This window comes from Lolium rigidum, chromosome 1 (assembly GCF_022539505.1).
Source record: "Lolium rigidum isolate FL_2022 chromosome 1, APGP_CSIRO_Lrig_0.1, whole genome shotgun sequence".
NCBI classification, from domain to species: domain Eukaryota; kingdom Viridiplantae; phylum Streptophyta; class Magnoliopsida; order Poales; family Poaceae; genus Lolium; species Lolium rigidum.
The window spans coordinates 228,403,143-228,417,697 of NC_061508.1; the positions used below are offsets into that span (position 1 = coordinate 228,403,143).

The 14,555-nt window shown below is 55.2% G+C and overlaps 2 protein-coding genes across 3 annotated transcripts; one reads left to right on the top strand and one right to left on the bottom strand.

Moving 5' to 3' along the window:
• The first annotated feature begins 450 nt into the window (after positions 1-450).
• Positions 451-1,746, top strand: LOC124655641 (probable methyltransferase At1g29790). Its single transcript, XM_047194507.1, has one exon. The coding sequence runs from the start codon at positions 451-453 to the stop codon at positions 1,744-1,746; it is 1,296 nt and encodes a 431-aa protein (XP_047050463.1).
• A 360-nt stretch (positions 1,747-2,106) lies between these two features.
• On the bottom strand, positions 2,107-14,514 carry LOC124691000 (E3 ubiquitin-protein ligase CHIP-like). 2 transcript variants are annotated; one of them, XM_047224306.1, is made up of 9 exons: positions 14,178-14,514; positions 13,399-13,466; positions 13,234-13,297; positions 11,922-11,993; positions 2,979-3,112; positions 2,758-2,887; positions 2,572-2,682; positions 2,320-2,485; positions 2,107-2,276 (listed from the first exon to the last, which is right to left on the bottom strand). In XM_047224306.1, exons 1-8 carry the CDS (start codon positions 14,295-14,297, stop codon positions 2,360-2,362), a joined length of 825 nt encoding a protein of 274 aa, XP_047080262.1. In that variant the 5' UTR covers positions 14,298-14,514; the 3' UTR covers positions 2,107-2,276; positions 2,320-2,359. The 2 variants fall into 2 exon arrangements, with proteins under 2 accessions (XP_047080262.1, XP_047080257.1); XM_047224301.1 differs by having other exon boundaries at positions 2,107-2,485.
• Between the last annotated feature and the right edge of the window lie 41 nt (positions 14,515-14,555).

Consider the following 14,555-nt stretch of genomic DNA (forward strand, 5'->3'; position numbering starts at 1 on the left):
AAACTCCATGCAATCTAAATACAGATTTGTTTAGATGTATTTTAATCGTAAATATATCCATATCTAATAAGTTGGGATGCTTAGTTTGGAATGGAGGGAGGGAGTGGGAAGGAATGGAGTATTACTACGTGTATATACATCATACTCCATTCCTTGTAGAGTAGGCAACGAAGAACTGGATTCCCTCCTCGCACTTGGCGCCAAATTCAGTGCGAACTAAGCAACATCAACGTTCATTAACGGTGAATGGATCTGCAAGCTTCTTGCATGCATGCTGCCCCTCCTTTCCACATCATACGCAAATCAATCAAGCTCCATCGACCCTCCACTCTAAATTATCGATCACTAGCAGCTCTACCTAGTTTAGCAAATACGCTATATGCTCGTAAAACGAGCTAAACCAAGATTTGCATCGCGAGCAGTTTGGGTTGGAAAGAAACGAAACAATCAATGGAGCGCGAACTGTTGGGGAAGAAGCCCGACCCCAAGAGGAGGCAGTGCCGGAGCACGACCACGGTGACGCTGATCCTTTTCCTAATCACCAACACGACCTCCATCCTCCTCTCCTCCGGCGCCGGCGCCTCGCTCGTCCGCCGCTACGAGCCGCGCACCGTGCGCATCTGGGACGACTCCGGAGCGCTCATCGCCGACCTCAACGCCACGCGCTCCGCGCTCGAGTCCAGCCGCGCCGAGCTCGCGGGCCTCCACGCGCGCCTCGGCACCGCCACGCTGCTCCTCCAGACCCTCCTCGCCGACGTCGTCACGGCAGCGCGCGTCAGCGACGACCAACAGAAGCAGGCGGCCACTGGGTGGTGGGCGCGCGAGCTCGCCGGCGAGCTCAAGCTGGCCGTCGGTAACGTTGCCGCGGCTGGCGAGGCGGCTCTGGGCCACGCGTGCGGCCGCTTCCAGGACGAGCTGGAGCGGTACATGGACTACAAGCCCGGCGGCGAGTGCCCGTCCGACGCGGCGCTGGAGCACCTGCTCATGCGCGGGGGCTGCGAGCCGCTGCCGCGGCGACGGTGCCGGCCGCGATCTCCGGCGAGGTACGTGGAACCCGCGCCGCTGCCGAAGAGCCTGTGGACCATACCGCCGGACACCAGCGTCGTGTGGGACGCGTACCACCCGTGCAAGAACTACTCGTGCCTGGCGGCGAGCCGCGGCTTCGGCTTCGACCTCCGCGGCCGCCGCGAGAAGGGCCTCTGGACGCGCGACGACGGCGCGCTCGCCTACTCGGTCGAGAAGGCGCTCGCCGCGAAGCCGAAGGGCACGGTGCGCATCGGGCTCGACATGGGCGGCGGCGGCGGCACGTTCGCGGCGCGGATGAGCGAGCGCGGGGTGACCGTGGTGACCGCGACCACCAACGCCGGCGCGCCGTTCGGCAGCTTCGTCGCGTCGCGAGGGCTCGTGCCGATTCACGTCGGCCCAGCGCGCCGGCTGCCCTTCTTCGACGGCACGCTCGACGTCGTGCACGCGGCGGGGGAGCTGATGGCTGGCTGGATGGTCCCCGGCGACAGCATGGCGCTCGAGTTCGCGCTGTTCGACGTCTACCGCGTGCTGAGGCCCGGGGGCCTGTTCTGGCTCGACCACTTCGTCGTCCCCGGCGCGCAGCTGAACGCAACGTACGCGCCGATGCTTGACCGCGTGGGATTCAGGAAGCTGCGGTGGAACGCCGGCCGGAAGCTGGACGGCGGTGCCAAGAAGAACGAGTGGTACCTCTCGGCGCTGCTCGAGAAGCCCATGACATGACAGGAGGCAAAAATGCCCTAGACAGGTTGTAATTTGGAGGGAGAACTGCTTTTCGTCACTGGAGCATTGTAACTCTATTTGAAAACCAAACAACTTCTTCATACCATTACGTATTATTTTGTACTGTAATAATTCACCTTTTTTCAGTTCGCGTCGTATTCAAGTTTATACAACAATAGTTATTCAGGACACTGAAGTACAATCCCATCCACAGTGCACTGGTTTTGGGTTCAAATCCTAAGGCTTCTTTTCCGAATTCCTAATGCAAAATCCCTAATCGAAACAACCAATTACGAGCAATACTATGCATTATGGAGCTGGTAGTACTCTGAAAAGAATTAGGAACACAGCGAGACAAAGGAAGTGAAGAAACGATCAATTGCACAGCCCGCCCTCCTGTCTGCTTACAATGTTGGCTTACACAGAGTAGCCACGACAAGTTCTTTGTATGATTCCAGCACAATTTAGCAATCACATATATGTACAACTTCCTTGATGTCAACAAACTAACGAAACTATGTATTGCCAATCTCACCTCCAACCCAGGTGTACCCTAACAATCTTTGGTTTTATAACTGAAGGTGTGCCCTACAAATTCAGTTGTTCAAATCAATCACCTTATCTTGTAAGCCCAGCCATGTTCACTCAAAAATACATCTACAGCCTCCTTGACGGCGAGGTTTGGAATTAGTTGGTGTGGTTCAAGTGCTTCACGGGTCACAGGGTCAAATTTCCCCACCTACAAATTTGAAAATTTCGTTAGTATGATGCGCAAAACACTAGTCAAGTAAGTCGCAAAGAGATCTTTTCACACTTGTCAGGTACCCTGTTTAAATGGTCAAGAATCACAGCCCTCTCATAAGTGATTCCGCTTGGAGTGATCACCGGATCTCTGAAGACATCGAGTGTAATTTTGCAGCAGAGATGGTCAGGAACCTGCACATGACGCATGTTATTTGATTAAATCAGTCAAGCCAACGTAAGTTAACACTTTCTAAGGAAGTTTCATACTTCTGTTGGAGTATCAGCCTTTGCAGCTTTCCTGAAAACGTCATCTAGCTCGTTTAGATGCTCTTCAGACACGTCTACAGCTGGATTATCAAGGCTGTTATAATCCCTTAGAGCTTCTTTACATGTTGCCCTGAAAGATGGCAAATGCTATATTAGGCAGGAACTACAGTACAACCCCGTGATACTAATTAAGAAATGCATGGAAAATATTAACTACGCACTTGAGTTTATGCAATTGAGAGGATCGCATTTTTGACAGGCCTTCCCATTCAATGTATTTCGCTTTAGAAAGCTCTTGCCATATCTCTTCAACCATGTAGCTTGCAGGATGTGCACCCCTTCCAAGCTCCAAAGACTAATTTTGCATAGTTTAATTCATTTCGTCAGTATAAATGGAAAAACATAATTGTATTTGCAACTAAAATAACTTCAACAAAAGAACAAGTACATCAATGATGGCATTTGGCATTGTACTTTCATGTTTCTGTTGGTAGTTGGTACTCATTATCAACTCCAATAACTTCTTTTTTTAGTCAGATTAAAATCATTTTTGCAAATTTACCAGCATGAGCAAACAAAGGATAGGGCAGTTGGATGTTAGTAACATGTGCACCCAACCAATATTGTGTGTTTCCAAAGAGATGGAGCGTATGTAACAGGAAAATGCAACCTACAACTATTATTATATCCAATCTAAGTGGGTACTTGTGTTAAGTCAATTAGGGTACATTTGGTTTACACCAATACTGACCCTACCAATTGTTTTGGCATGCCCGTGAAATCTGGCTATCGTTTCTATGGACGCCGAAATATTGGTTCAACAAAGCCCACCATCAGTACTCCAGTGTAATTTTCGCCAACGCCGGGGCGCGCAAATCGTTCGCCAAAAAGTTGGCAGCCCAGCTCGCTGGTGTTAGAGTATATTTGGTAGTTATAGATTACACGGGATTGTATCAGGATTGTTTCCATATTCTCCCTAGGAGGTTTCTTAGCTTTCAAGTCTTGTACTCTATATATACTCGCCCATGAGGCGCAATACAACATCCAACATATTCCACCAATCTCTCTCCCTCTCTATCGTTCTGCATGGTATCAGAGCGGCGCCGACCTTGACCTAGCCGCCGCACGCGCTTCCGCCCGCGCCGCCCCCGGGGAGGTCAATCTCCATGGCCTACTCCGGGGGCCGCGCAACCCGTATGAGGGTTCGTTCGCCGATCTGTTGATCCGCTGCCCTCGAGTCTTTTTTTTCCAATCTGTAGATTGGTTTTCTTTTTGCTCCGCCGGTCGCTCGACCGGCGTTTTTCTTTTTGGTTTTACCGATCATAGATAGGATTGAGTCGCCCACCGCCGTCGTCATCACGCGCCTCTACTCCAACCTCGGCGTCGACTGCACCGGCCATCTTCATCAACCGCGCGGCACGGCCGCATGCGTCACACACGGGACGCCTACGTGCGACGCAGCAGGCTGTCTCGCCCGCGCGGTCTCCATCGCTGGTCCGTCATCGCCTGGGACATCACCGACAACGTCGCCAACGACTCCAATCTGCGGCACGTCATCCACGCCATGGCGCGTACGGCGCCGCCATCGGTCTGATCAACCAACCCCGCACACGTCTACGCCAAGCACGTCCCCGAGCACGCGCCTACCACCGATCGAGCTACGGGCTGCCGCTGAGTCGCCCCTTTGGGCCGCAGCGCCGCCGCCTTTGGTCCATGCTACCGGCCTCCGACGCGCCTTCCAAGGCGTGTACGTTGCTGGTGGCCTCCCGCCGATGCATCGACTCGCGCCCTACAGCTACGCCGGCCCCTCGGGCCGAGACGTCGCCGCACGCAGTCTACTTCACCGTCCCCCACGCACCGACGTTCCAGGCTACTACCGCGCCGCCCCATCGGCACAGGTCGCCACCGTCAGCGCAAGGTCTACGTCAAGCCGCCGGGTTCTTCCTCGCCTACTTCGAGTACCGCCGCCGCACCTCCACAGGTAACCTGCATGACCATTTCTGGTCGTTGCAGGCCTCGCCGACCACCTCTACAGTCTAGGCATCCAGCATGGCCACTCCTGGATGCCGCTGGTATCGCAGCCTTCTACGTCCCCGTCCACCACGACCTCGTCGCCAGCGTCATCGTCTCGTCCCCGACTACTTCGTCTACTCCGACAACTGCGGACTGCATTGGCACCTCTCCCTCTTCGCCGCTCTGCGTCTCGCCACTGCTCTGGAGGCCTCCTCTGCTGGTCCCCCTGACAATGGCGCATGGTCCATGATGGTCCCTGCCCTTGCACGCCCGGTATTGGCAACACCGGCCCGTGCCTTCGTCCCCGACGCGTCCCCGGGCCTGGCAAGCTCAGATCGACGCCTCGCCTTCATTGCCTTCATCTTTGCGTACTCGGTTCTGGCAAAACTGGAGTATGCCTTCGTCCCCCACATGCGCCTAGTTCTGGCAAAACTAGGGCAGCACCTCATCTTCGACGGCTCTGACTGCATCGACCTCGGCATCGACACCCTCTTCGACGACTGCCTCGACGCGTCTCCGTCACTCTCCTCGCGCACTATGCGCTTGCGGCTTCATGTGCGGCTACCTCGACACGAGCACCCGACCACGACATCGACCACGGCATCCCCTCGCGCGGCTACCCCGACCAAGGTTGCACCGCCCAACGCTCTCGGCTCCCTCGACATCGGCACAAAGGGCTACCACCTCGCATGCGCCTCACCAGCTTCCTCTACAGTCCAAGCATCCGCGACGCAACTCCGTCCACGACGCTCCCTGATAGTATCTCTAGCCTCACTTTCATGAAGAAGAGGATGACACTAGGAGAGTTGGGGCAATTTTCGTTGGTTTATTTCACACACATCTCACACAATGCCATGCCAGACTGAGGGCACGGGGTTACAGATTTATAGCTGCTAGCCAGCCAGAATATGCTAGTCTAAAAGATGCTAACTACCCGTCCTTGATGCCCCTAAAAGCGATCAAAGATCAGGGGATGCTATCCTATCCTAACAGCCTAACAGACAGTCCTTCACAAAGGACCATGTGTGCTTGCAGATCCTATCCTAACAGCCTAACGGACAGTCCTTCACAAAGGACCATGTGTGCTGCGAGTAGCTCCACAAAGACCAGACTACAATGACTTATTCATCATTCTCCCCCTAAGTCTTGTACGCCGTCTTGCGGGAGCGCTGAGCCATCCCGATCCGGGAGCAAAGCTCGAGGAACTTGACCCTCCCAAGAGGCTTGGTGAGCAGATCTGCGAGCTGATCCGTGGTGTTGACGTAGCTTGCATGGATGCTCCCTTCCTCCAAGCGGTCTCGGATGAAGTGGTACCTCAACCGAATGTGCTTGCTCCGTTCATGAAAAACGGGGTTCTTTGCCGGGGCCGGAGCGGACTTGCTTTGTCCACCAAGAGCCGCACCTGGTCTAGTGTCTCGACCAAGGAGATCACCAAGCGGTCGAGCGAGCCGGAGCGCTCGAGTGCAAGCGGTGGAGGCTGCTATGTACTCGGCCTCACGGCTGGACATGGCCACCACTGGCTGCTTGATCGACCGCCGGCTCACGAGGCACTTGCCGAGGAAGACGAGGATCCCGCTCGTGCTCTTGCTCGGTGTCGATGTCGCCGGCGTGGTCGGCTGTCGCCGTACCCGACGAAGTGCGCCGCCCGGGACACCTAGGGTAGTGGAGGCCGTGGTCGAGAGTCCCCGCAATGTAGCGGATGATCCTCTTCACGCGCCTGCGGGTGCTCCGTCGTCGGTCGCTCCATGAAGCGACTAACGTAGCCGACGGAGAAGGCCAAGTCCGGCCGTGTGTGGGCGAGGTAGCGAAGGCTCCCCACAAGACGCCGGTATTGTGTGGCGTCCACTTCCTCCGTCGTCGTTGTCGCGGCTCAATTTCAGCCTCTCCTCCATTGGAGTGAGGGCTGGGTTGCATCCGGTGAGCCCGGCTAGCTCAACGATGCGCTTGGCGTAGGCGGTCCGCCGAGCGTGATCCCGGAGTGGTCTCGGTGCACCTCGATCCCCGGATAGAAGGAGAGGAGCCCCGGATCACTCATCCGGAAGGTGGCCTTCATCTCTTCCTTGAACGCTGCCACCTCCGCATCCTTGATGCCGGTGATCACCAAGTCGTCGACATAGACGCCCACCAACGGGGTGTTTCGTCCACTCCCCGTCGGTAGACGGCCGCCTCGTGCGGGCTTTGCTCGAAGCCCATTGCCTTCGGCGTGGAATCCAACTTGGCATTCCACGCCGTGGTGCTCGCCGCGAGGCCATAGAGAGCCTTGCGCGAGCGGAGTACCTTGCCCTCCGGCCGGGAATCGCAAATCCCGGCGGGCTGCCGCACGTAGACCTCCTCCTTCAAGTCGCCATTGAGGAAGGCGGACTTGACATCCATGTGATGGACGCGCCGGCCCTCCCGGGCAGCGAGCGCAAGGAGGAGTCGCACGGACTCCATCCGTGCCACGGGAGCGAAGGCATCGTCGAAGTCGACCCCCTCTGCCGCAAGAAGCCTCGTGCCACCAGGCGAGCCTTGTGCTTGACGATGGCGCCGGCTTCATCCCTCTTCGGCTTGAACACCCATTTGAGGGTGATCGCGCGGTGACCACGAGGGAGGTCGGCAAGCTGCCGAGGTGCGGTTCTTCTCGACCGCATCCATCTCCAAGCGCACGGCGGCGCGCCATGCTGCGTCTCTCTCGGCCTGCGCAAGGGCCGAGGCTCGCCGTCGTCACGCGCAAGCTGCGAGCTGCGCCTCCAGGTCGCGTGGCACCTGTCCCGGCACCGGCCGGTCGCCGAGAAGGTTCTCCATCGTACGGTACCGCAGCGGCTCGCCGCCACGATACGCGTCGATGCGCTCCCCATCGTGAGAGAGCGGGGAGCGAACTCCACCGGGCTGTGCTCAACATGAGCTGGTGTAGACGTGCCCGGAGGAGTGACCGCCGGTCTTGGAGTACGTGGTGACGCCGGCTGTGGTGGTGTAGCAACCACCGGGGTCGATGGAGACTTGGGGACCGAGGTAGGCGAGCTTGTTGAGGAAGAGCTGCCTACTCCCCGGCTGCCTCGAAGTGGACGTACTCGACAATGAAGTCGTCATACGTCGGAGTCGAGCTGTCCTCCACCGCCTTGCCCCATGCCCACCCTCGCCCTTCGTTGAACACGACGTCGCGCGACGTGCGCACACGCTGTGTCTTGGGGTCGAGGATGCGGTAGGCCTTCGAGCCCTCCGAGTAGCCAATGAACACTCCCGGAGTGCTCCTGTCGTCGAGCTTGCCGATGTGGCCGAGCTCCTTGGCGAATGCGAGGCAGCCAAAGACCCGCAGGTGCGAGCCTGCCGGCTTTCGCCCATGCCGGGCCTCGTACGGCGTCCCGCGCGTCAAGCGCCTTAGTAGGCGAGCGGTTGAGGATGTAGACGGCCGTCGGCACCGCCTCTCCCGAGAAGACAGCCGGCATCTCTCTGCGCTGAGGAGGGCCCGAGCCATCCCCACAACCGTCCGGTTGCGCCGCTCGACGACGCCGTTCTGCTGCGGGCTGTAAGGCGCGGAGTGAGTGGCGCTGGATGCCTTCCTCAGCGCAGTACGACGCGGATCGGTCGATGTGAATTCGCCGCCGTTGTCGGTACGCGGCACGCGCGGCTTGCGGCCGCACTCCGCCTCCGCGACAACTCCGCGAGCGCCGATGGCGTCCGCCGCCTCTCCCTTGCTGCCGAGGAGCACCACCCACATGTAGCGGGAGAGGTCGTCGACGAGCGGCGGGAAGTAGCGTCGTCCTCTCGGTGTGGCCGGTGTCACCGGGCCACACAAGTCCCCGTGCACGAGCTCGAGCTTCTCCTTGGCTCCGAAGCTCGCCTGCCGGGGAAGGGGAGTCGTCTCGCCTTCGTCACAACGCGGACGTCGCGAAGCGCTCCACATGGTCAAGGCACGGCATGCCTCGCACCATCTCCATGGTGCCGAGCCGCTTCGGGGCCTCGAAGTGAAGGTGCCCGAAGCGCTCGTGCCACTGCCACGCCTCGTCCTCCCGACGAGCGGCGAGACGAGAGGGGTTGTGCCACTCGCACATCAAGAACATAGAGGCGATTTGTGCCTCTGGTTACCTTGGCAAGCGGGTGACGGTGGCGATCCCATATGCGCGAACTCCGCTCTCGATCGGCACGCGGGAGCCGTTCTCATCCGGCTGTCCCAGGCTGATGATGGAGTTCCTCAGTGCGGGGATGTAGTAGACACCGGTGAGCAGCCGGTGCTCTCCAGTCTTGGCGGCGAAGATGACGGAACCGACGCCCTTGATCTCCACGGCGGAGGCATCCCCAAACTTGACGGAGCCTCGCACGTCGGAGTCGAGCTCGGCGAAGAACTCCCGTCGGCCGGTCATGTGGTGGGTGGCGCCGGTGTCGAGGCACCACCCGCCGGCCTTGTCGTTGCGGGAGCAATCGCCGAGAAGGGCGTGTGCTTTCGGCTCGTCAAGGTGGAGGAGAGTGGTACGGTGGAGAGCCGGCTGCGGTCGGTGCCGGCGGAGACGGCTCGATGCCGGCATGCGCCATGAACGAGCCGGCTCCTCCTCCCCGCCGTGCGACATGGGCTTGGCCACGTCGTGGGCTGTCGGCACTCGTTGGCCCAGTGACCAAGCTTGCCGCAGTTGTGGCAGGCATCGTCCTTTGCCGGCTTGGGCTTGCCGGCGGCGCCTCTGCCGGCATCACCTTGCGCCTTGGCATGGCCATCCTTCCGCGCCTTGCGTGGCTTGCCGCGCTTGCGGCCGCCTGTCGAGGAAGAAGGCTCCCCTTCTTCCTGTCACCGTGGCCGGCATCCCAGCTGCTCCCGAGTGAGGAGCGGCTTCCCGCCGGTGGTGATGGGCCCCGACGAAGGCCGTGGCTCGTCGGTGTCGACGACCTTGAGGCGACCTATCGCCTCCTCGATCGTCATGGTGGAGAGGTCCGGCGAGGGACTCGATCGAGCGAGCCATCCGCTTGTACTTCTCGGGGACGCGGCGAAAGAGCTTCTCGACGGCTCTCTCCTCGTCGTAGGCGTCATCGCCGAACCGCACCATCTTCGCGGTAGAGTGTTAAGACGGAGAGCAAAGTCATCAACGTCCTCACCCGGCTTGAATGCCGGGTTCTCCCACTCCTTGCGAAGTGCCTGCGGTGTGGACTTGCGAGCACGGTCGGCTGCCGATGCGTGCCGCGGCGATGGCGTCCCAAGCCTCCTTGGCGATCCGCTTGTGGGAGAGCGAGAAGCTGCATCTCGGCCGGGACTGCGGCGATGAGGGCGTCCGGCGCCCGTCGATCCTCATGATGGTCGACGTCGCCGGTCGTGGACCCGCCTCCCACATGTGCCGCACCCGGAGCACGATCTTCATGATCGCGGCCCGCTCGACGTAGTTGGTTTTGGTGAGGGTAGGCCACCCAACACCGGGACCAACATCCACGACCACCGTCCGGACCCCGTAGAGGCCGCGGTCTTGGTCATCCCGGCCGCCGCCGCCGTGCGCGCCTCCTGCGGGAGCGCCATCCCGAGGTGCGCGGGCGTGCTCGGCTGCCCAGCTGCGCCGCCCGCTGCGCCGCCCGTGGCGCCGCTGCGTCGGCCGCTGCCATCGGCGGAAACGGAGCCGTTGGCGCCGCCGCGCGGCACCTCGACCTCCGCCGCCGGCTGCACGTCGTCGCCTCCGGCCCGCCTCGCTGCTTCTACCTCCGCTCCGGGCTGCTGCCGGCTCCGCCGCTGCCGGCCTCGATGCCCTTGCTTTCGCCGCGGCGGCTGCCGCGGCCACTCGTTCACGCTCCTCCGCCGCGGCGCGATCGGCCTCCTGCCGACGCCGCGTGCTTGGAGGTAGCCGTGTGCCGGAGTGGCCGTCGGACATGGCTCGCTCGTCGGGGGCTGAGCGCTGCTTCCGACGAGCTGCCGCTCGACAACCCGGACGGAGGGAAGTAACCGGGGGCAGTTGAGGCTGCTACTGGTTGGGGCTGCTCCCTTCCCTGTGAAGGGGAGGAGCGAGGAGATGCTCGAGCTGCAAGACAACCTTGCTCCGATACCACTTGATAGTATCTCTAGCCTCACTTTCATGAAGAAGAGGATGACACTAGGAGAGTTGGGGCAATTTTCGTTGGTTTATTTCACACACATCTCACACAATGCCATGCCGGATCGAGGGCACGGGGTTACAGATTTATAGCTGCTAGCCAGCCAGAATATGCTAGTCTAAAAGATGCTAACTACCCGTCCTTGATGCCCCTAAAAGCGAGTCAAAGATCGGGGATGCTATCCTATCCTAACAGCCTAACGAGACAGTCCTTCACAAAGGACCATGTGTGCTGCAGTCCTATCCTAACAGCCTAACAGACAGTCCTTCACAAAGGACCATGTGTGCTGCAGTAGCTCCACAAAGACCAGACTACAATGACTTATTCATCACTCCCGCTATGCTTGCGGGGAGTGTCAGCCCGTTGGTTCCTACCTTCGGCTTCTCTCCAGTCTGACCGTCCGCGATGCTACTGTTGTTCACGTCGCTACCGCTACGACTGCGGGGAGTGTTAGAGTATATTTGGTAGTTATAGATTACACGGGATTGTATCAGGATTGTTTCCATATTCTCCCTAGGAGGTTTCTTAGCTTTCAAGTCTTGTACTCTATATATACTCGCCCATGAGGCGCAATACAACATCCAACATATTCCACCAATCTCTCTCCCTCTCTATCGTTCTACAGCTGGCATTAGGTCTGTGGGCCACGTCCAATGTTGTATATTTAATTGATAGGTGTGGCGGATTGACAGCTAACAAGTTAGGCCTTACCAAGCGGCATTTGAATCGGTCAAGGCTGGTTTAATTCCATGTATGCTTTTCTTTCAGGTCATACTCAGCCATGACTTTTCTTTCAAGGCAAAAGCAGTGAGTTTTTTAACGTGTCTTACTTTTTATTCACTCATTATGAAAATTAAATCAGAATCGGTACTAGTTAATACAATTTGTCAAATGTTTGCCAAGTTAGTTGGCTGCAAACCAAATGAGGGCCTTGCATTTTTGTCAAATGTTTGCCAAGTTAGTTGGCTGCAAACAATGACTCACCAAAAAAATCATGCCGAAATTTTGGTTGTCCTAGTTGGGACTCAAACCAGACACACCTTAATATTTTCCAGAAATAGTAAGATTAATATTGATGCTTGGACTAACAAAGAGCTTAACAAAAGAGAAACCTTCTCTAGTTCTTTTATTCCTTGAGTCAATTCTTGCTTGTTGAGAAGTGCAAGTCCAAGCATGTAATGCGCCTGCCAACAGAATATATAAATTATTGACATTACAGACAATAGATTAAAAGTACTAACATTGAAAGGATGAGATGTAGATGATATTCTGTTCAACCAAAAAAATTGTATGTTGAGCGCAGTGCAACATCAAGTTCGAACAATGTGTTCAAGGCCATTTCAAAATGGCTAGACCTGAAGCAATCATCTCTTGCTTCTTTTTCTATTTAAAAAGGAAATTGAAAATCATGAAATGCAACATGTACTTTTGTGGTTAACTTTTACCAAGCCCAATCAGGGACGAAGCTAAAAAAAAAATATCCGCTGGAGTCAGCATTATGGCAGTGGTGCCATCTTTGCCAACAAACAGTAATTAGTACAAAATTAATGAAGGATTTTGAAAAATTAATGGTGTCAGCGGACACCGTTGCTATACATGCATCTCCATCCCTAGACCCTAGCCCCAATGGTATTAGAGCCATATACATTACTTAAAGCAGCATCATTGTAGCTTTGCCAGCAGATTCATGAGGCAATTCATGTTTTAACTTCCAGTGCTGATGAATGTCACAATACATTCAAGGTCATTTGCTATAGTAAGAACAAATACTACATCATGCAATCAAAATAAAATGATACTCCCTCCGATCCAAATTAAATGATTCCACTTTGTCTAGATACGGATGTACCTAGATACGTTTGTTGACTAGATACATTCGTATTTAGATCAAATGGAATCAATTAACTTGGATCGGAGGAAGTACAAGACTTTGTACAAGATTTGGCAAATCATGTCTCTCAAAAGTACAGTCTCAGTCAAATGAACCAAACAAAACACAAACTCAATATCGAGTTAACAATGAGCACAACTAAATGGCATATCTCAAGTAAACCTACCAAATGATAAGCCAACACCATGCAACCTTAAATTGTCCATATGGCAAGTCCAATTTCCAATTGCATAATGAAACGCATACTAAAAGTCACCGTAGTGCCGAATAAAATCTAACTTAACTAGAATGTGGACACATCTAGAGGTGTGTTTACCAAAACAGAGTGATAAATCCAATCTGTTACATCTTTGTTCAAAGCAAAACTGTGATGGAAAATGGAATTTAGTTTCACTACAGGAAAGTTCCTGGAAAACAGTAAAGCGTATTAAATTTCTCGACTATTTAGTATGATGTGCAGTTTGAGATTGGAACAAATAAACAAAGCATTTAAATTGGTTATTTACTTAATACAGCTCAAGACACAAACTCACCTTAACGGAATGGCTGTCATAATGAATAGCCATTCTACAATCTTCCTCAACCTTAGCCCACTCACTGCCAATTCAATAGCAATGCAGTATAAGGTAAACCTTGAACCATGTATCAAATTGATGAATATACGCGACAAACAAAATGGAGATAGGAGTTATACTGACTTCCGCCTCTTGTAGCATAATGCTCTGTTGGTCCAATATACTGCAACATTTTGGCAGAGAGCTATAGCCTGTTAACCATAATATACTGAAGTTAGCAAGGAAGGCATAAATAATGCAGGAACTCTAAATAAAAAAGCAACACCGATTGAATGAAACACACAATTTTTCCCAACTGTCACCATTATTTAAAGAGGCAAAACAAGAGGGATTCCCAAGTAACAAGACCTAGACTGTAGCCTTAGCTGAATTGCGAACATGTTTAGCACACCAAGAAATTCCAAGTTTTGTATGAGTTGTGACTTTAGCAGAAGTTACAATTTGTCGAGTTCACATGCGCGACACTGCTAGAGGCATCGGCATTGAGGCAAGATGCTAAAATGTAACTCATCCTGCAGTTCTTCCTTGTTCACTGAAAGAAAGGTGTTGAAGTAGCAACAGCCAGCTAACTAGTAAAACGCAGGAATATGTGTAATCACTCATCACACCACCCAACTGCCCAGAAGTAAAGCACACCCCCACAAATATGGTATATGTCACAGCCTTCCATGTGAGATAATTCAGCAAGCTACAGTTGGTACTCGGGAAGGAATCAAGAGAATTCGTTAGGAATTTTCAGACGATTCGTCACCAAAGCCACCCACGACCCTCCACAGAACGGGCTCCATCTTTCACCACCTCTAAATCAGGAATCGGCTGAAACAAATGGCGCCTAGTAGGGGGGGGGGGGGCGCTCCAATCGAACAAAGAGAAGAAGCGGCGCGAGTGGCCGTGTTTATTACCCCGGTGTAGGCGTCGATGGCGGCGCTGATGCGGTCCTTCTTGAAGAAGGAGTTGCCCTCCTGCTTGAGCAGCTCCGCCTGCCGCTTGGACGCCGCCGCGCCGTCCGCCGCCGGCGACATACCCGGCGGCCCCTGCGACTGCGAGCAAGGAATGGGGTTGGTGGATGGATTGGGGTGGGAAATGGGACGCGATTTGTTTCTGGAAGTAATCGTCGCGTGCGTCTGGAGGCTTCTTCCCCTTTCGAATTTGTATCGATCCAAGAACGCCAAACGAGGAGAGAAATGGGGTGCGTTTTCGCATGGGGGTCCTACATTTGACTGTTCGAGGGCTAAAATTCACAATGTAGGATCACATTCGCGTATACATTTTGTTGAAAT